The sequence below is a fragment of the Trachurus trachurus genome (genome assembly GCF_905171665.1).
Source record: "Trachurus trachurus genome assembly, chromosome: 5".
Classification (NCBI taxonomy): Eukaryota; Metazoa; Chordata; class Actinopteri; order Carangiformes; family Carangidae; genus Trachurus; species Trachurus trachurus.
The window spans coordinates 16,792,548-16,814,636 of record NC_139896.1 but is presented as its reverse complement, the minus strand read 5'-3'; the positions used below and the strand labels follow the sequence as shown (position 1 = coordinate 16,814,636).

Here is a 22,089-nt window from a genome sequence, read left to right as displayed (position 1 = left end):
CCTGTTGTGGACCTCTTTATTGCTGTTTTCTTTACATTACATTTCATTTTCATTTTGCACCTAAAGGAATAGAAAACACTTATGAAAATATGCTGTCAACTCTCACATCCTTATGCTAAATACAAAGCTAGGGCCATATATTATTTGCATGTTCACCCAAGGCACCATACAAGGTGGACCCATTTATGCTTTGTCCTAAGATAAACACACGAAAAACAACCTCATCATTACACTACACACGTAAACAAGATACACAGGTGGTCATGTTCAGGCCATAGACTGTATGAAGGTGCAGACAATAAGTTCTGACTAGTTTATATCCCCACAACCGGGAACACTGATGTGTGTGAAACTTTGGTGGGCCTCAGGGCTCGACAACACCTGCAAATACACAAAGACCCTGCAAAAACTCACAACACCTATACAATACATGAAATACATGCATAAACACAATGCAACAGAAAATCTAAAGAGTTAACACAGGGACACAAAGATGTGAAGGACATGGTGCATGTTCTGTAGCCTAACTCATGAAATGTGGTTTGAAAATATGTGGTTTTGGTTTATCAAAACGTCAGATAGCTATTAATATGATTAACACTCGCCTTTAGATGTGTGTGTCCATCACTTTTTTGTGTTCCAGGAAACACTTCTTGTGTCTGTTTTTGCAGTGAGTTTGTGTATTTGCAGGTGTTGTACATTTTGAGGAAGTAGTTTTTTTTTGTCTGTAGGCCTACACCAGATATTTTTGAGTAGCTTTTCCTGATGTGACCTATTTTACTGCACCAAAACTAGAAAGTGCGCCCCCTTGTGTCACTCCCGTCTAAATCCATCATTGGAAATAATCTATTTTTCATTCTAAACCTTTGTGTGTAGCCTATATAAATGGACGTAGTTTGTTTACTGCTCGTCCACTCCTCACCAAAGCATCACACAGTGTGGATGTGGTGGACTGCGCTCTGTTGGACTTGAGGTGAATCGACCATCACGACACCATCCTTTTCCAGTGCGGGTTGTTGATTTCAACCCCCTCCACCTCCACACACACACACACACACACACACACACACACACACACACACACACACACACACACACACACACACACACACACACACACACACACACACTGCCATCGCTCCTCCGTGTTGTCTCCCGAACAGCCCACCAGCTCGTGCCATTGGTGCCCGGCTGCCGTCGGAGGCTGGGATGGGCGCAGTCCTGCAGGAGCGCGTGCCGCCACAGAGTCTGGAGAGGGTTTTCATCCGGGAGAGGGAATGGAGGAAGAAGGCGTTGTGGAGCAACAACAACAGGCCTAATATGGCCAGGTACCGACCGACCGACTCACACTGATGTTGATGATGGTTCATCATCACGGATGGAGGCAACAGGGATGCTCCTCCGGTGTCTGCACCGGGAGCTCCACCGTTGACTCGACGGCGGGAAGACGCTCGTTGTTCGTTGTTGTTTAATTATCACAGCACTTTGATCTCTATAATGTGCGCTGTAATTTTGCGCGTCGAATGTGTAATTGCAGAAGATACATTCATCTCTGAAACCACTGAGCGTTTCTGTATTTGTTTGTCCGTGTTTAATTAGTGTTTCCTCATTATCGTTATGTGGGTCAGTAGTTGTGATTAATTCAGAATGTATTTATTTTTTCCTAAAGCAGCAAAATGGGAAGGAGGCAGTCACAAAGGAAGCCCCAGCAGCCACAGCACACATCCCCCAGCCAAGAAAATAATAATGAAAGAGTAAGTGCAGTTTTTTTTAAAATGGGTCTTTAATTAGAGTACTCATTATTTTCTGACTTAAAATGAATGTATGTATTTTCGTGTTTGTTTTTATTTATTTGACAAGTCTTATTTGTGCATATCACTCAATTTTATTTGATTATTTTCATAAGCCAATATCCCATATTTAAAATGAACAGAAACCAAAAGTGAAAGTATTTTTTATTTTTAAAAGAGAAAGAATTACGTGAGAAGCAGAACTGTTCAGAAACTAGGAATCAATTATCTCTCAAAAGGAGATAATTGATGACAGTTAAGATACATACATACTCTTACATCATACATACATGTGCATGCATAAATGTCCAAGTTGCCTATAGTTCTGAAATATTGGCTGAACAAAACAAAACATTTTTAAAATTTTGGGTAACTGTGGCATTTTCTACATTTTTAAAGAGTTCAGAGATTAAAATATTAATCATTAGCTCCAGCCGATTCTTTAATGTTTAAATCATGCACATGTATTAGTAATAAGTGGAACATACACTATCTGTCTCTCTGTGATCACAGAGGCTTCAGCCAAGAAGGAAGCACAAGCCTCACACCTCTGTGACGAAACCTAACACATGTCAACACAGGTGAGACAGATGTTTTCACAGATGTTCTATCTTCAATTTTCTTTGTTGTCGTCACAGTTTTGAAATACAATCTTGTTTTTCTTTCCAGTGCTCAGGGAACCTTGGAGTCAAAGTCCCATCCACGTTCCCCTGCAGAGGACAGGATGGAGCCGAAGGTGCTGCCGGCTCCCCAGCGTTCAGGCCACAGAGAACCGAAGCACGCGCGGTTCAGGGGGAGCAGACACACGCCGGCCTTTCCCTGCCACCGCCTGTCTGAATCAAGCCCCGATCTGATGGAGAAACACTCGCCCAAACCGGAGGTAGCCAGTCTGAGCTGCCATGAGGAAGGAAACAGTGACACCGACTTATCTGAGTCGGAGAGACTTCCTGTGTCATCTTCTGGTCGGGTTCCTCCACAGCTCGAGCTGAGACCGGACGTCATTGAAGCTGAAGACTGCTCCGCTCACAGCCACAGACCCAGAGGACGGAGCCGCGGAGGCTTCGACTTCCCAGATTTCCTTCCTCCACCTTTTAACTCTTGGAGCCTCAGTCAGCTGTCTGTCTTCTACAACACGGAGAACTTCGGGGCACCTCGGCCCAGGCCGGTGGGTACTTTGGAAAGATACCTGGAGAGACTCTTGCAGCTGGAGTGGCGCCAGATCCAGACTGTCCAGGAGGAGACTGGGGAGTCAGCTGTCTCGGATACTACGATATCCAGCTGCCAAAGGTCATCGGCAGCTGCAACATCACGCCTCAGCTCCCCGAAGTGTATCCTCCAGTGTCAGCGTGCCTTCCCCCTCACCTTCCTCTCCTCACTGGCCAGTCACTACACCCTGCTCTCCAGCTGTGCCTGCTGCCTGTACCGCATCCGCCACTCGACCTGCAGCGCGTCGTGCTGCCGCTCCACCCGTCAGTCCAGACTGAGTCCCATGCTGGAGCGCAGGGGGCCCGCGTCACTCCCCAAAAGAAGCTACAGCGAGAGTCGGGTGCACTCCTCAGACAGGAGCACGGTGTCCCAGGCTCAGAGGTTCAGCAGCCCCGTGAGGGCCAACAGCCACCTGCGGAGGATGCAGGCCTCAGGCAACATCCGCAACCCATGTCAAGGTGCTAACGCCAAACCTCACACCACTGCCACCAGGGACGTGAGCGTCGGGGCTGAGAGGGACTGTCTCAGAGCATGGGGGGATGTGATGGATTACAGGACAGGGGGGTTTCGGAGGAGAAGTGGTTCAGAGCAGAGGAGAAGAACGGGAGTAGAAAGACAACAAAATGGATCAGATAAAAGACGGAGTGGTTCTGAGTGCAGGAGAGGAGGAAGTGAGCGAAGGAAAATGGCAGAGTTGAAGGAAGGAGAAGTGAAACCAGATGCTGTCACTGCTATAATGGACAATCTACATGGATCCAATTGTTCTCTTGATATTAGACCAAACAAACCAAAACAGGTTGAATTTGTTTCAGCATGAGTAATATAAATGTAATCTGTTTACCACAGCAACAATCTGCGTTTTTGAGATTTGATTATGATTTTTCTTGATTTGATTGACAAAAAGTGGTGTAATCCAGTGCTTTTAAGTCAAATATATAAATCCTGCAGTGGATTTTTACACGCACTGTTGATTATACATTAATTTTATGTGTATGTGGATATTTATACAGGCTAAATAATCTTTTTGGCTGGAGAGCAACAGTGGAGCTGGCTCTATAAACATGAATGTCACTGACGGACTGAGTGATAAAGTTGCACCATTAGCCGTTACTCTTTCCAAATGTTTTAGTGCGAACAAGCAGTGCTGCCAGTTTAGGCCCTTTGTCGCTAGATTATCAACTTGTTTTTTTAAATAGCACCGCAAATCTAGTGACGTTTTGGACAAACCTCACCCTTTGACTGGGAGATCAGGTGTTCCTTGTGCAGACACACCTCTTTATACAAGGCAGCTGATATGAATAAGCTTTGAAATATCCCTCAGAGTGATCATTTTACAGGTAAATACAGTCAAAATACTGCCAAATGTTTGGGGATTTTGTTAAGATAATATGAGGTGAGGTCTGCAGTTTAACATGTATCTTAATGGGCCATGTTTCAGTCACTGTTTCAAACTTGTTCTGTTGTCTGACAACAGAAACAGAAAAAAGTAAATGAGAACAGCTTTATTGTAAATTCAGCTGTATTAAAATATTGTATTGTTAGCACAGAGAGGTGGAGAGAAGCAAACAGATAAAGAGCTAAAAGCAGCAGACGCATGAATGCAGAATGCAGAATGCAAATCTAGGTTTTAGCCTAGTGGTATTATTAATTCAACCCAGTAAGCCTTTGTAAGCACAATACATTATATATTGTATGAAAAAAAAATCCTCACCACCAGGTTCACAAACAATGTGAATCCTGGAGCAGTTATTCTTGGTTTGGTCTGTCAGCAAGAAGAAAAAAAAGTCATTAAAGTTACTGGAAAGTTATGTTTGACTCATGTCTTTTTTTTTTTTAAGTCACCAAGTGTAGTAGAATTGTGGTTTTGACCTTGTTCTTTTCTCTTTTATTGCTTAATATTGATCAATTGATCATCATTAGGCTAATTGTCCATGTAACAGGGTGAAAACAAAAAAGTATGAACTTCATAAAACCACCTATAATTAAAGCAGAAGTGAGTGATATATTTGTGTTAATATAAGTCTTAAATAGTTATATCTTCCGACAGCAATCACTTACATAGAGTGTTTGGACCGAAACACGGGTCTCTCAGTCCCTCTGCTCTGCTCTGAGCCGAGGAGAAAACATTTATCGTATCCTACAGTTTTTATCCAATGAGGAGAGAGAACGGCATGCAGGGCTGTGTGTGCAGCCAAGGAACGCCGTGAATGTGGTGACGTAGGGACGAGGACTGTTATGGTGCGTTCAAGGAAACTCGTATTTTTCCGACCGTGAAGTTGTACCAGTTCGATCTGGTACGAGTTCACCGGTCGGAAGTTACGAGTGGCCGTTATAGTGACTTTCACCGGTAATACAGGTCGGAAAAACACGAGTGGGTTGCCTGGAACGCTACAAAGTCGTAAGTTGTGACTTGAAGCTGTAATTTCCGATTTCAAAAGCCGGCCTGGAACGCAGCATTAGCGAAAACGACCGGATCACTCACTTCTGCTTTAATTTATTCATATCATTAATTTATTCATGTCATTAACTCACAGAGTATTTACTTTTGCTCTTCTTTTTTTCTTCTTTTTTTTAGAAAAATAATAAACACATAGGGGGGAATGAAATATGATTATAACCTGTAAAAATTTGAAGGGAAAAAAAAAATCACAATATTTTGATATATTTATAAAACAATGAGCATTATAAATAAATGAAAAAAAAGTGGGAAAAAAATAAAAATTTTAACGAATTATCTCTTGTAATACTGTAGCTTTTTCTTGTAATATTTCTCCAACTAGGCCTTTACGACCTTAACCCATTTATTATTATTATTATTATTATTATTATTATTATTATTATTATTATTATTATTATTATTATTATTATTATTATTATTTTTTATTTTTTATTTTTTTTATTTTTTTTATTTTATTTTATTTTATTTTTTTACAAACTATGCGTTTCAGGGGAACTTGTTACGCGGCTTCACCCGGTTGTTGTTTCAGACCGGACGTATTTTTGTAGCGACACAGCCACCATGGACGCGGAGTCGCAGCGTGTGTTGGAGTATTTGGTAGAAGTTGAGGAGGCAGCCGAAGATGTCCTCACCACTAAACAGCAGGTAAATTAACCTTTTGGTAACAAAAGGCTGTTTGTTATAAATAAATGAAAAAAAAGTGGGAAAAAAATAAAAATTTTAACGAATTATCTCTTGTAATACTGTAGCTTTTTCTTGTAATATTTCTCCAACTAGGCCTTTACGACCTTAACCCATTTATTATTATTATTATTATTATTATTTTTATTTTTATTTTTATTTTTATTTTTATTTTTATTTTTATTTTTTATTTATTTTATTTTATTTTATTTTATTTTATTTTTTTTTACAAACTATGCGTTTCAGGGGAACTTGTTACGCGGCTTCACCCGGTTGTTGTTTCAGACCGGACGTATTTTTGTAGCGACACAGCCACCATGGACGCGGAGTCGCAGCGTGTGTTGGAGTATTTGGTAGAAGTTGAGGAGGCAGCCGAAGATGTCCTCACCACTAAACAGCAGGTAAATTAACCTTTTGGTAACAAAAGGCTGTTTGTTACATGCAGAACACGGTCGCTTGACAAGAAGAGAAGAAAGAGGAGCGGTCACCGTCAGCCTGACAGCGGAGGAGCTAACGGAGCTAACTGAGCTAACTGGCTGTGTTGCAGCTAAACTAGCGGCTCAACTCCCTGAGATAAAAACAAACTGGTTTGGTAGCTCTGTGAGAGGCAGAATCCATTGCATTGCAGCACACGAATAAGAACTGTGGGCTAAACATTGTTTTATTCATTTTACTGCTGAATACGAGTCAGGAGAGCGTATACTATAAATGAGAAAAGTGTAGCCTACGCAAAGCAACTTAAAGGACAATTCCGGGGGCAAATTCAACCTGGGGCTCTAGTTTCCCAATATTTTAGGTCTAAAGGAAGGATTCTGAAGATTTTCTTTTTAATTGCTCCTGTTTTGCAGTAACTTTAGTTGTGTCTGTCCCCGCATCGCCACGGCAGCGATGAATGGGTGCGGACAGCATTTCCGTTTATAAGGCTGTTTGCATCCCTCAAAACCCCCACAGACAGCGTCGGGTGGCTATTCAAACATACACCGAGGGTTTTCTTTTACTTCAAGCAAACCGACATGTTTGTAAACGGAGAGCTAATGCAAAGTCTCGCGAAGTCTCGCGTGAGAGTAAAGTTGTCCTTTTTAAGAGAATAGTTAGGCTAAATGGTGCTCTACAGAGAAGAGATAAAGCAAATAGACTAGTAAAGTGAACTGTCAGAGATCATAAAGACAAACTGCATTTAATCACAGCTGTTTGATGACAATATAAAATTGTGAGCATGAACAGGTAAAGCCGCAATATATGCATTAAGCCATTTCTAATAGCTTTTTTAGTCAAAGGATATTTAAATGTTGCCTATCTAATCCCAGTCCCCGTGGTAGTCCCAGTCTGATTACACCTCTACAAGAAGAGGTTAACCTACAAGTCCAAAACACTTGTAGGTGCTAACATGCACGTCACAGTGTTTTTCACAGAGACCATAGGTCTGTATATCAATGGTTACTCAGTATGTTACATGATGTACAACAGTAACAGGCACCAGGCTGTTACATAATGATACAGTCATTTACCCACAGAAACACTGTAGGCCATGATATTGTACTCCAACAAAATAAAACTACTTGTGAAAAATGACCATGCCACATAACATCACCTCCAGAGTCATGTGTGGAGTAATTGTGTTCTCTGCTGTTTTGAGATCGTGGACCTGGACTCGAAGAGGAACAGGAACAGAGAGGCGCTGAACGCACTGAAAACAGAACTGTCAGATACAGGTGAGTGGCGCTTCATCACAGGATGCTGCTAACACCGAAATGTGAAAGCTCGTCGGTGTTCAGATTAATGTGCGTTCTCTTTGAATCAAATTGTTAACAGACAATCATCGAATCCACCAGGTTGTGTTTACAGATATTACAGTACTTTTACAGTGGAAATTACTGTTTAATAAGTTGATATGTATGTATTTGTAACACTGATTGTAGATACACTGTACATGGCATGAGACTGACCACCGCTGTCATTTGCAGAGAAAGTGAAGGTTTGCTTTGGAAACATGTTCATCAAATTTCCCAAATCAAAAACAAAAGAGATGATTCAGAGAGGTAAGAATGACCAGTTCATATCTAAATCTATTTGGTAGATTCCCGCTATTAAACTGCTGTGTTGTTGTGTTGTGTTGATGCAAACATGTGGGCACTCCAGCTAAATTTCATGTGTTTTTGATCTTTGAAGTGAAAAGAAGTAAATAGAACCACAAACCTTAAAAAAATACTCCAAACTAAAAAAAAAAAGGGAAGAAATTAAAGCCTTATTGTGGCACTGGAATTAGTTTGGACAATGGACACCCTATTAAGTCAGTACTTTGCACCCCCAGTTCTTTGTAGCTTGCAAACACTTTTTATTGCTTACAGATGAGAGCCAGAGATGGAAGCATATTGTTTTCGGGTTGTCAATAGGTCCATCTGTCTTGTTCTGGTGGACACGATATCCTAGTAATGCCTTGGCTGGACTTTAAATTCACTTGGACTCAAGAAAGAACTAATTAGATTCTGCTGGTCAAATTTCATGCAAAGGCCTCTTTAATGTCGTATCTCAAGACTTCGTTGAGGAAATTTGTTTAGATTTGAGCCCAAACCCTCATTTGATTAGATTTGATAAGCTTTTTGGCGAGGTTAACGTTTACATTTACAGTTACAAATGCAGTATGGCAGGAATGTCTTTACTCTGACTTGCTGTCACCTCAGAAGACACTTTTTTGTCCATAACTCTCAAGTCCATTCACTCATCATGTCCAATATGTCAAGTCTGTAACTCCGAAGGGACTGTGACCTGGCTGGTTGATGGTCGAGACAAACAGCAACTAGAAGTGGTGATTCTAGTTTTGGTCTTGATTTAGAAATGTTCATCCAAACATAAAAAGAGAACATGCACAGCAACAACAATACATAAAAAAGAGAAAAACAACAGTGATGTACTTGAAATATAACAATCACGCATAAGTGTACAGACATGAACGCCAGTGGTTCCACATCGTTGATGTGAACTTGTCTGAGCTGAGTGCAGGATTGATTATGCATGAAATAATACAATTTGATGAGTTGGTTACTCTACATATGAATCTATACATCAGATTCCGTATCACAGCAGCACAGGTACGGACCTCAACAAACCAAACATTTGCAAACATATGACTCTACATTGGAGCCTTAAAGGGATAGTTCAACATTTTGGCAAATTGGCCCATTGCCATAAGGAGTAGGTTCGTTACCTTTAATTGTCAGTGCAAGGTATTTTTAGAACGGCAGAGAAGAGCCGCGAGCTGCTCAGAGCTACGCTATGGAGGCTAATGGGATTTCTTGGTTTCCCTCATCAAACTCATCAAACTCATCAAATACACAATCCAATGGAGTTGTTTTCGAGGTAAATTCATGCAAAACCGCTGATGTGCGTTCCCATCTGGGGCAGTTTTTCGGCAAGCAGTCTCTTCATTTGCCTTGAAAACAACTCTGTCTCGTAACGTTACGTTATTATCTCATAGCGTGGTGAATGTGCAGGTCACAACTTTTCCACAAGAGCGTTTTGGAGTTGTTGAATTGTGTATTTGATGAGTTTGATGAGGGAAACCAAGAAATCCCATGAGCCTCCATAACCTAGCTCTGAGCAGCTTGTGGCTCTGCCTCGCCGTTCTAAAAATAGCTTGCACTGACAATTAAAGGTAACGAACCTACTCCTAAAACTATAGGGATTATGGCAATGGGCCAGTTTGCCAAAATGTTGAACTATCCCTTTAAGCAGCAACCTCATACAGTCATTGTATGCCACAGTGAGTCTCTGCATGCTGCTTTTCTTGTGCCGACACCACAGGTGGGCAGCATACAGGGATGTGCAGAATGCGTTAAACAGAGTGTGCACATGCTGAATGTTCTGGCCGTCGTACAAACACGGCATGTTAAACGTCCACCCTTAGATCATCGATGATGTGGAAGTCAGAGGACTGTGGAGGCAGCTTCAAAAGCTTGTGTTTCTTGAAGTGGTTCATGGTGGATTTGAAGGTCTGTTTTGGATCATCGTCCTGCTGCAGAAGTTGACTTCTTTTCAGTTTTAGTCTCTTGATATTCAGTGGAACACATTCTTCCTTCTATCTGTACAGTGTTTCCTCTGGCACCGGCTGCCACAGAGACACAAATCATAATATTTCCAACCCCATGTTCAACAGATGGCTGTGTGTTGCGGCCAAAGAGCTCATATTTTATCAAATTATATTTTTGGTCATTTCATGCTTTACTTTTAACAACAGTATAGATGAAGAGGAGGCCGGTGTGCAGCCGAACCCAGCAAGGTGTGTTAAGACACATCTGAAGCTTGTTTGAAAGAAGACATCAATTTTCCAGAGCCTCAGTCAGTTGCTTAGAGAAGTCGCTAGTTGTTGTGTGTTACTGCAAAGTTTAAAGAGAGGGAATGCGTCATACTCTGGAAGCCTGGCGATATGGAGGGAGGGCACCACCTTTGGTCTCGACAGACTCCTGAGAGCTTTGAAAGATTTGAAAAAAAGACTCACTGCTGGCCACAGAGGTTGTATCTTCTTCTTTTCACTTCAAAATCAGCAACACCTTTCTGCGTACATTTTGTATATCGTGGCTAAATGATTCGGGTTCTGTTCGTCCACAGACCAGGAGCAGCTAGACAAGGAGATAAATGAACTTCGCAAAGGACTGAAAGCAAAAGTCAATCATCTAAACGAGATCCAAGGTATGAAGAGCATTTTTTCTGTTCAGGTTCCCACGTGCAACAAACTAATTTAAAGGAACAGTTTGACATTTTGCTGCCTTAGAGGTCAGACACGAGTCAGATATTAATTCTGACTCTGCAAGAACCAAAATCACCCCACAAAAGTAAAATTAACCTCGATGATCTTTCTGTTTATTTGCAGGTAAACCTGAGCTGAGAGGCTACAACATTTCCCCTCTGTCCAGTGATGAAGTCAAAGCTCTGAACAGCATTATAAAGAGATGACAACACCTTTGTTAACAAATTGCCTGAGAGCTCTATCTGCTACTGGACAGGACTATGATGTGCGATGATGTGTGTACTATGACCCTCTGTATGATGTGATGGCAGGAACTTAACATACAGAGCGAACCGCGCTATCCATATAGTTGACATCCTCTAACAAACAACAGATCTTAGGATAGCAGACAAATAAATACTGCATATCTTGATAAACCATCTACGACATTTAACCAGCAGCCGTGGTCGCCTGGTGTTATTTCAGAGTCTATGTTTCATTACACAGTTTAGTTTCACTGGCCTTGACAGTAGAACTTCATTTTCTTACTACATAGCTTTTATTTTCATGGTTGCGGCCAACAATTCTGAATTCATTCTGTTAAAATGCCCATTGCTCTATGAACAGTCGGACTGAATAGCATTAGTTTGGGTTCAAATGAAAAATCAGGTTAGTGCCACTGTTTGGTTCACGGTCACAAGAGGGCAGTAGAGTAGAGCCTTGATCCACCATCTGCCCCCATGGCCTTACAACTGCTCTATAATAAAATGTATGATACACACACAGGTGTAGTTTGAAATTCAGTCAAATCCTAAATTTTTAACAAATCATCAATGTAGTGAAGCTTGTTTAATTGTAGTACACACATATTGCGTAAGAAGCTGTGTTTTCTTTGTGTGATAATTATTTTTCATTTCTGTGTTTTGTATATCCAAATACATGTCCAATCTTTGAGTAAATGTATTTATATCTCAATCATTTTTGGCTCAGTTGCGTTTTTCCTTTCAGCCATTAAGCTTCAGTCTTTGTTTTTGTTGTCTCTGTGTAATCTTTTTTTCTTCTAATGAGACATACCACACTTCCCAAGTCGCAATCTGGGTGATAAACAACTGTCGCGCTCTCACGAAGGACAGTCACCTGCATGTAGGTGTCTTATTGTGTCAGCCCTCAGTCTGACATGCCACTGAGCATGAGAAGACATGAACAGCCTGAGGCGATGAGAGAGTGGGAGAGGGAGGGACACTCAACAGTCACAGTGCAGGTATGTTTGTAGGTTGTTTGTGTGTGAGGAGGTGGTGGTTGCAGTTTTGGTTCAGTCTCAGACTTTGGTTGCGTGCCACCACTCTCAGACCTGGAACCAGCCCTGAGTGATGAATTTATGAGTCAAAGGATGGGAACCTGCTGATCGTCTCAAATGCTAGATAATTATTCCAAACAGGACGTGGTATACGGTGCTATGTTAAGAAGATGACTTACTCACACTGGACTGGATTTGTCTTCCCCCTGGGAAACTGTAAATCAAGGTCGTTATAAAGTGACTGATTATTCAGTGATGTTGTCCGCCTCCCCGAAACAACAAGAGGTAAAGATGTGGCTCTGACAGTGACAGGCCTGATATATGGTTCTAATTGTGCGTGTGTGTGCCAGAAATAGTCGGATTAAGAAGATGTATTATTAACAGATCCAACAGCTGTCACTCTTTGTGAAGGAACTTCAGTATCTTTCTAACAGTAAACAACATGGGGATGTTTCCAGTTTTTCTTGATGTGTTTAATTTAAATGATGAATGGCTTTTTGCAGAAATTGGGTCATTTAGCCATCACTCCCATGTCATCCTAATGTCACATGTCATTAACTGTAATTTATTGGCTGCTTATGAAACCTCAGATTATAAACTGTTGCAGAGCTGCAGATGTAAATTAAAAACTCCAACCATGAGGAAACAATTAGAGACCGATTTAGCTGACGGTTCACTTGAGTTAGTGAGATGGTGTAAAGTGAGAGGCTTATTTACATACAGTATTATTTACTACAGAGCTACATGACTTGCTTTTCTGTGTCCATCAAGTGCAGTAATGTCAATATACGCTTATCACTCTTAATCCTTATGTTTTGCGTGTTTTGAGCTGGAAAGTAGCAGCAGTTAACATCTGCTTGATCGGATTCAATCGTTGGAGTTGAGAGTTATCCAATGAACTGACTGTGACAGTGTGGAATTTAACACCTAAAAAGCAAGCTATATGTTTTTTCCCATGTTGGATCAGACCAAAAAAGAACAGAAGGGAGGTGAGAGTGAACACAGACTTAAATAATATATCTTGCTTAAATAACTGGGTATGGTTTACTGGATGTCGAAAGAGCTAATATTAGCAAGATCAACACCATAAGGACTACTGTTCTAATCAGTTACCATACTAAAACAAATAGTGACCCGTCATACTCACACTGGTATTGAAAAAAGTAAACGTCAGTACAGAAAGTCTAAAATGAAGTCTCTCTCTGGAAACAGTTCCCCAGTTGCCTTCAGCAGTCACTGTAATACATTTTTCAACTTTCCATTATCAAACCTATTTAATTATTTTTTTGGCTGTTGATCCAGCCCTACAATCTCTAATGCCCCTCAGAGTCTCATTCTCATGTTTGGATTGAATCTGCTTTTATATTTTAAGATTTGTTCTTATGAACATAGCAGAAGAAAAAGTACATCCACAGGAAGCACAGAAATGTAAATCTTGTTAAACTGATACATACTGAGGCACACACAAACACACTCACACTGACTGAGTGCCTGACTGATGATATTTCTACCACTGGTCAGCGTTGTGTTGAGCAACAGTCTGCTGCATAACTCTGGCCTGTGACCCTCTGACACATTGATCAAGCTATATTTGAATGATGAAAGGTGTTTATTTCAACACTCCCTGACGAGACAGTTGCATGGATGCTGATACTGTCTGTTGCTGACTCTAGTGAGTTGTCATGTTTCAACATGCTGGCGTGCACGTTCTCTATGGGGAATACAAGTTGTGTGTAGGTAATGTAAGAGTCAGTAATACAGCAGCAATACTGTATGTGTGACAATGTAAATTATTCAGCAGCAGTAAGACTCACAATTACCCACAGTGGTCGACACCAACCAATTACATTTGCTACAGCCATATATACAGTATATATATTTTTAATGAAGTCTATCTGTTACCTTATTTGTCCCAGTTTTGTGCACCACACAGTATATTTTCAGCCTTCTCCTCCATTTCCAGTTGTGCCACATATACATTGATGGGTGTTGTTTTGACGATGTAACGTTTTAACTGCCTCGTGGTGATCATAATTCCAATTTTGTAATCGTAAACCCCTTCTCCCAGCTGTGTTTGGTATGGGGCTCCGCTGTAGCTATGTGGCTCTACTGGTATGTCTGATGAGGGGGCAGTTAATGCTCACTGATGTCTGCAATCCATGTAAAGAAACCATATCCTTAGGGACAGCGACAGAGGTTTTTATGCTGAAAGAGCTCAGCTAAAGTTGCCTTTCCCTGGTTTTCATTTCCCCTCTTTAGACATGGGCTGTGAACTGTCCTGTGAGACAAACCCACATATGGACCTCAAGAGGAGGAGCAGGCTCTGTGATTAATAGCCCAGTAAGAAGAATAATATGTGGAGAGACATTTTGCAGTTGAGATGGGGTCTTTTTTTAAAAATGGATTTGTTGTTTCACTGCAGCACAAAATTCCAATCACCTCATTATGTTGAGCTGGATGTCATGCAACATAAAAGCACAAGCTGAAAATACACAGAAGTAATATATCAAGACATACCATTGCAATTAGCAGCTAAATTCATTGCTCTAAGGGGTATGTAAAATCAATCATGCAGCCACCCAATTTCCAGTGACACCATCTCATATTTCTAATTTAACAAGTCACCTCTGTATGTAAAGTATTTAAACAGATAGGCTGTAAAATGCAGTATACACATTGGTGCATCGGAATTTATAATGAAGTAAGGAGTTACAGTAAATACTTGATATTGCTGCTGTGCTTTTATTTTGAAATGACGTAATTTCTACAATGTACAAATTATCTGTGTACTGTAGGCTACTTGTAGGTGTTCTCAGGATTAGGGATCTAAAACATGGGATTAACATTTGGGAAATTTGTGGTTGCAGTAAAAAAAAAGCAACTATTAATTGCATCGATAATCAGTAAACGTTAAGCTTTAGAGCCAATAAAATTACATAGATACATAAACATATAATCATGACAATTACTGCAGGTGGATTCAGATGCCGGTATGAACACACAACCCTGGAAAAATACTCCCCAAATCTCTATAAAACGATCAAAGCCAGTTCCAGCAGCGGTGGTTAAGTTCACACTCACGTCAGATTTGTTCAGCAACTGACTTTACAAGCCTCTATTAAACACATAATTGTCTTCACCTAAGTCGTGTTACTCATATTGTCAAAATGTCAGAGTAATAAAGCTGTTGAACTGATTCTTCCAGTAAGGTTGGGAAGAGAAGCCAGCCCTGCCTCTGCCGCTCACCTCATTACTAGACATTAGGCAGTAAACAAGGTGTGACATTTGCAATCCTTTCCATTTGTCAAAACAAGATATTGAGTGGTTCACTGTGTCCCGATGAAATGTTCCCTGTGTTATGGATGAAGTGTATAGGCAGTCGGCTTGTTGTAAGTGTTATATGGCACATTCCTGGATAAGCTCATCTAGACTTAGCATAATGGTGATTCTCACATCAAAGGAAACATTACAAAGTCAACATTTCAAATAAGGTAGATTGCCTTGCACAGCTCAGAACTTCTCATTAGTGCCGGTAGTGTCAGGAGAGATGTCCATAGTAGAAAGAAGAGGTTCCACCGCACGTAATGGGGTAACTTTAATGTTATTTATTGGTTAAAAGCTTGCAATGCGTTTTGCCACACAGACTTATAACAGTCAGTCCATACCAGCTGGTTTTTATAGGCTGCTACTGCAATCAGTGGAATCTGCAGTAGCTGACAAGGAGCCAATTAGCATCAACTAAACATATGCATTAGCAGTTAAAGCTCGTGATTTCAAAATGTCAAAATATCACCTGGCTTAATCAATACAATTATCAAGCTGAACAATATATAAAATATTAAATATACAGAATCACGTCATGATCCTCCCTACTTCAGATAAGGGGAGGGAGGGCAGTGAAAAAGGAAAAAAAGGTGTGGAGGGGGGGGGGGTGTAGTCCTGCCTCTCCTCACTAGGAGGCACATCTGGAAGCAGATGCAAATTGTAAACAACTTGTCTGATACCTTGGTCAAGGTTTAATATTAGTAATATCACAACTTTAATGTACATTCTTAAAGATTTTCCCTCCCACGCTCATGAGAATGGAGTTTAGTTTCAGCAGCATTCAGGATACATCATGTCTTGACGTGTACTTTATGTAAAGATAACATCTAGATTGACCTTTACGTGCTGACCTATTGCTCACCCCTCCTTTGTTGAAAAATCCCAGCACGCCACGAAAAAACCATACATTGACATGCACAGCACTGAAAACTTATACAAAACACCCCTGCCTGGAGGCTATAGGGTTTTTTGAGAAAGGATTTCCTTCAGACATCTCGAGCAGGACTCGGAGCCAAACTTTGAATATAATATAAAAAATAAAACACTACTTCATTACTCAGAAACAGTAGGTTGCATAAAACTGCAGCTGAGACTACTCATTAATATACTAAGATCCCATGAGCCCTGCATACCATTTACATAGAAAAACATGACAAAGAACAATGTGCAACATGGATTAGTGAAGAAAATGTATTTTTGTCAGTAGCAAAGCGAAGCTGGCAGAGCCCTTCAAGAGAAACACAAAGGATCACAATAGATGGCATGCACTTTAGGAACACCTGCACAGCTGCCTAAATGGACATGAACACACACCAATTACCAACATCTATACACCATAAACCTGCTAATCACGTTGGAGGAGTGTAGATACAGGTGAGGAGCTTCAGATCAGCATCAGAATGAGGAAATGGCATGATATCAGTGACTTTCACCATGTTGTAATTGTTGTTAAACAGTAGGCTTGGGTGTTTCTGATGGTCTGCAGAGGTTTTACTCAGACTGGAGCAACAGCTAAGTGTATCCATGCAGCAGCTGTGTGGAGGAAACACCTTGCTAAGGAGAGAGGTCAGAGGAGAACATCTGGGTTAAGCAAATGTGTTGGCCAGAGAAGCATCACAGGAAGCACAACATGTTGAACTCTGACACAAGAGCAGAGGACCACATCTGGTTCTAGTCCTGGTAGCAAGGACAGAAAACTGCAGTGGACACAGACTCACCAACACTGGACAGTTGAAGACCAGACACATGTTGCGTGAGCTTCTGAATCCACGAGCAATACCTTTGGGATGTGGTAGAACAAGAAACTGGCAGCCTGAATGAGAAACTGACAACGACGCATGCTATGACACTCTGGTCAGTATTCATCTTGTGGAATTCCTGCTCAGAGAAACTGAGGCTGTGTTACAGTGTTGGGCGTGGTCTATGTATATCTACATGGTTGTCATAAACATGGCCAATGTAAGTAATCCCTGCTCAGGTGCCAGACTGCTCTTAGTTTCTTTATTTTATGGTCATCCACTCCAAACCCAACTCATTCTACCAATTCATTCTAATGAAGTAGCATTACAGGCATATCATATACTCAATTTTCCACATTTAATATACAAGGACAGTGGGTCGACAATAACAAAACAACATTTAACTCACAACACTGACTTTTGTATTTCCTGAAGCCAGACCTCTCTCATCTCAGGCAGATTTATAGTGTTTTATATGTATTATATTAAGACACGAACAACATCCACCAATGATGTCGCACAATGAACAGGCAATGGGTGTAATGTTTACAGAATAGAGATGCTCTGGATGTTCATCCAGTCAAGTATCTAAGGTTACTTTAGGTTTGCTTTAGGAACTTCCACACCATTAGGAGGCGGTGCACTCGCTGTGCAGCCCCTCGGCCAAGCAGAAAAAAAGTTGGATTTTTAATACTGAAAATGAGAAAACAGATTGTGGTTACTGTTTCTATACTTTCCCCCTCTGTGGTTCAGGCAGCTTTTGTTTGATTGTGTTAACAGCAACGTTCATGCACTACATGTTCCCTATTGGCTGGCACAGTATTTACCACTCCCACAGCACTGTACTAAATGTGAGTCATTTTATTGTTGTTACATTTTATTGTTTTTTGTTGCGTAGTATTATTATTACTATTGTATAGCACCGGACATCCATCCATCTCTCAGTTCAAGCAAACAGCTCTTAGGCTGATAGTGATGAGCTGTGCACATGCGCATCAGAGCAGATCAGGTCGTAAATGAATCTGAAGTATTACATTTTCTATTTGGGCGTCTGTAGATTTGAACTTCCTTTCTCATTTCTCCAATGTTTGCGCCTCTCTATACCTGTGTGTGTGTGTGTGTGTGTGTGTGTGTGTGTGTGTGTGTGTGTGTGTGTGTGTGTGTGTGTGTGTGTGTGTGTGTGTGTGTGTGTGTGTGTGTGTGTGTGTGTGTGTGTATTTGTATGTGTGTAGGCCACAGCTGGGTCAGATTTCGAAGTTCAACTTAATTGGAAAGCTGTGCAAAGAGTGAGGGGAGCTACAGTCTCTCGTGAGGTCCTCACCTCACAGGCTGCTCAAAAACTGTGCACGACTCAAAGCAAAAATATTTGAATTGAAGAAAAGAAGGAATGTGTCACAGACCTTGGTTTCAATCTTTCTTGTGTTACAAATCGCTTTAGCTCACTTTGAATCAGCTGCAGTAAATTTTGCCACTTTAACACAACACAGAAACGCTGACCGCCCGGATGGAATGAATAATAAATTGGCTGCGTATTTTCTGGCAGAGCAAGAATTGCACGGAGATTGCATTTAAGTGTAAAATAAGCAAAAGGGGCATGAAACCTGTCAGTCTGTCAACCGGCGCTTATCAACATAACACAAGGCTTCACTGACGCTGACCTCCTCTGTTAGATTTTGCTCCGAGAAATGCAATTAAAACAACCAGATAACCAGCAGAACAAATGAAAGAGAAATACACAGGGCAGCGTGAGGTCTACTGAATTCAGCTTCAAAGTGCCCTGTGGCTCCCTCCAGAGCAGGCTGGGTTGCACAGAGCAGCTGTGTATTTTTGCCTAAGGCAAACTGATTAAGCATTTTTTTGGCGGTTTCTCAGAGTTTATAGATCTAACAGTGACTTTCTTAGTACCCAGCATTAAATAACTGAGGGAATAAACCAAAAGGAATTTCCAGAAAAAAAAACTTTACGTAACCTAAGAACTTTCTGAGATGATAGCTACTCTAAACATGGAGTTGCAGTTGTAGTCACACCCTGCAAATTCAGTCCACCTACTATCAGTGCTTTCACATGAACTAGAGAAACCAGAGACTGATTCAGACTGGTTGTGTTGGTCCAGTCTTAATTTGGTCAGAAATTGGTCCCATGCAAATAAGACTGATTCACAAAAATAAAGACTGACTACTGTGCTGTCATCAAAGGTCAGCTGGGAATGGTTTCAGCTCTACCCCACAAGACCCCCACAAGAAAAGGCTAAGCACTATAGCTTAACGGTTGGATGGAAAAACTGACTAAGTTTTAGTCACAAACATCAGACACATTACCCCCCGACTGACCGGGGCCTAAGGCCAACGTTAGCGAGTTAACGACCACTGACACCTGCGCTGAACACTAGTGCTAACAACAGAAAAACAGGAAAACGTGGCTCATAATTTCATGGTTTGCTAAAACTGTTATGGAGACAGAAAAGAAAAAGAAACAAGCTTTTAGAAACCATAGTTTTTCTTTACTTGTTGTTGCACTTTTCCATCTAATACCCAGGATAAATGACCTGAATTCTTTCAGTAGACAAACATTTTCAGCGGGGGTAAACTGAGCTGTTTGATGTGGTTCCTTGGTTGGCCTTACACTGTCTGAATCTGACTTTTTGTTATATCCAAGTGTCACACTCAATCTTTGTGAAACCAGCACCAGGTTATTAGTAGAATTCAGACTATACTGGAGTTGATACAATGTGATTAAATTCACTGTAGCTTACATTAAAGCAGAAGTAAGCGATATATTTGTGTTAATATAAGTCTTAAATAGTTATATCTTCCGACAGCAATCACTTACATAGAGTGTTTGGACCGAAACACGGGTCTGTCAGTCCCTCTGCTCTGCTCTGAGCCGAGGAGAAAACTTTTCTCGTATCCTACAGTTTTTATCCAATGAGGAGAGAGAATGGCATGCAGGGCTGTGTGTGCAGCCAAGGGATGCGCGTGAATGTGGTGACGTAGGGACGAGGACTGTTATGGTGCGTTCAAGGCAGCCCGTAACTCGCGTTTTTCCAACCTGTGAAGTCGTACCAGTTCGATCTGGTACGAGTTCACGGGTCGGAAGTTACGAGTGGCCGTTATAGTGACTTTCACAGGTAAAACAGGTCGGAAAAACACGAGTGGGTTGCCTGGAACGCTACAAAATCGTAAGTTGTGACTTGAAGCTGTAATTTACGGTTTCAAAAGCCTGCCTGGAACGCAGCATTAGCCAAAACGACCGGATCGCTTACTTCTGCTTTAAATAACATCCGTTCCTGTTTTAGTTCCACTTTATCTTATTCTGGCTTTTATCAAGGAAGAATTTATCTGATTGATTATGTTTATTTTGTCTTCTCGTATATATTAGTTTTTTCCTTGTGTTCAGACAATAAAATCAAGAATGATGTTACCTGCTTGACAGTTTCAACTGTGACTCCACACGTCAGTAGCACGTCAGATGGCGCTTCTGAGGAAGACTGGAGTCACAGTCGAAACTGTCAAGCAGGTAACACATCATTCTTGATTTTATTGTCTGAACACAAGGAAAAAATAACTAGAATTTATCTGATTTCTTTGATACTACAAAATTTAGTTTACATAAAAAGTTGATTCCTATAGAAAGCTGTCACGACCACAGAGACACTGACATATCTATCACCTTTTGAAGCTCATTCAAAGATGATGGTAAATAGTGGTTGGATCCAAAACATACAGAACATTATTAAGCATCTTGTTTGTGCTCAGTTTTTGAATGTAAGTAGGAATTGTGCAGTATGTGTTGCAGCTGGTCATCAAACTATCTGCTGTTTGTCCTTGTGCCTTTTTATCTGAAACAGCAGACTGCTGCTGTTGGAAATAAGAATAAACAGTCAGAATAAACCAAACAAGGAAATTTACAGAACTAAAACAACAAGTTTATGAACTGCTTTGATACCCAGTCAAATGACCATGCTCTGTGGCTTTCAAGTCACCCCTATCACATTAAACCATGGTCAAATGATCCATTAAGAACTCTCAGTGCTTGTAAATTCATAGGTTATTGACACAAAGAGTCCCTGAAGTCAAATAAAGTAGGTTTAACTCAGTGTCTTTAATAAAACTGTTCCTCTTTGTGTTTCATGGACAGAGTTTCCCTATAGTCACAGTGGAAGGACAGCATTTCGTGAGATTTATAGTACAAAGCCCATGTGGAGTTTAGTGGGCAACTGTACTTCAGCTGTCACACACAGACTCATGACCCAGCTTTATGTTTTCTTCAAATACTTCAAATACACTTTGCTACGGTTCATTAAACAAATCTGTGTGGCATTTGGGGCGTTTGGGCGCCCATCAGGTTCCTCTTCATGTGTGGAATGAATTTTATTTTATGGAGCAGTAAGGGAGGGACGGGTCATTAACATGGACATACCAAGGTGGAACACAAGGGCACAGAGGTCAGTGTGATGAAATGCTGGATGAAGGATCTCATTGAACACACAACTTGGTGTATCTAATCTTTATGAAACATCTCACACAAACTCAACAGCAATAATGCCTCATGATTAATGCCATGAAGGAGAGCTTTACAGTTATGTATTCACGAGGAACTCAGAGAATGGGAGATGGTTTCTGTGTCTCTGGAGGTGCGGCATGAATATATTTTGGCAACGTGTCTTGATATAAGACACAATGATCGAAGCAGGATTGTGGTCTCATTAGATGCAGAAAAGGCATTTCATCAAATAAATGAAATACGAAATAGGATGTTTTTTTCTTCACTGAGAAACTGGGTTAAATGTAACTCCTTTATCCATGCCTTGTTATCACTTTTCCCATTCACTTGAATGAGAAGGTGGTCTCAGATGCTTGGAGTCCATTGTA

At 40.9% G+C, this 22,089-nt stretch overlaps 2 protein-coding genes across 2 annotated transcripts; both read left to right on the top strand.

Moving 5' to 3' along the window:
• Nucleotides 1-170: 170 nt before the first annotated feature.
• Nucleotides 171-4,804, top strand: LOC310986603 (uncharacterized protein). The gene is made up of 4 exons (XM_083972577.1): nt 171-1,328; nt 1,670-1,754; nt 2,304-2,371; nt 2,460-4,804. The coding sequence occupies exons 1-4, from the start codon at nt 1,210-1,212 to the stop codon at nt 3,811-3,813; spliced, it is 1,626 nt and encodes a 541-aa protein (XP_083828703.1). The 5' UTR covers nt 171-1,209; the 3' UTR covers nt 3,814-4,804.
• A 1,624-nt stretch (nt 4,805-6,428) lies between these two features.
• On the top strand, nt 6,429-11,798 carry pdrg1 (p53 and DNA-damage regulated 1). Its single transcript, XM_083972461.1, has 5 exons — nt 6,429-6,536; nt 7,772-7,847; nt 8,100-8,174; nt 10,741-10,821; nt 11,003-11,798. The coding sequence occupies exons 1-5, from the start codon at nt 6,453-6,455 to the stop codon at nt 11,083-11,085; spliced, it is 399 nt and encodes a 132-aa protein (XP_083828587.1). The 5' UTR covers nt 6,429-6,452; the 3' UTR covers nt 11,086-11,798.
• The last annotated feature ends 10,291 nt before the right edge of the window (nt 11,799-22,089 follow it).

Excerpts from the sequence above, each read along its gene's own strand:
- LOC310986603 (XM_083972577.1), top strand. The coding sequence starts at position 1,210 with ATGGGCGCAGTCCTGCAGGAGCGCGTGCCGCCACAGAGTCTGGAGAGG. Across the intron at positions 1,329-1,669 it reads AACAGGCCTAATATGGCCAG|CAGCAAAATGGGAAGGAGGC; the intron begins GTACCGACCGAC and ends TTTTTCCTAAAG. Across the intron at positions 1,755-2,303 it reads AAGAAAATAATAATGAAAGA|AGGCTTCAGCCAAGAAGGAA; the intron begins GTAAGTGCAGTT and ends CTGTGATCACAG.
- pdrg1 (XM_083972461.1), top strand. The coding sequence starts at position 6,453 with ATGGACGCGGAGTCGCAGCGTGTGTTGGAGTATTTGGTAGAAGTTGAG. Across the intron at positions 6,537-7,771 it reads TCCTCACCACTAAACAGCAG|ATCGTGGACCTGGACTCGAA; the intron begins GTAAATTAACCT and ends TGCTGTTTTGAG. Across the intron at positions 7,848-8,099 it reads AACAGAACTGTCAGATACAG|AGAAAGTGAAGGTTTGCTTT; the intron begins GTGAGTGGCGCT and ends TGTCATTTGCAG.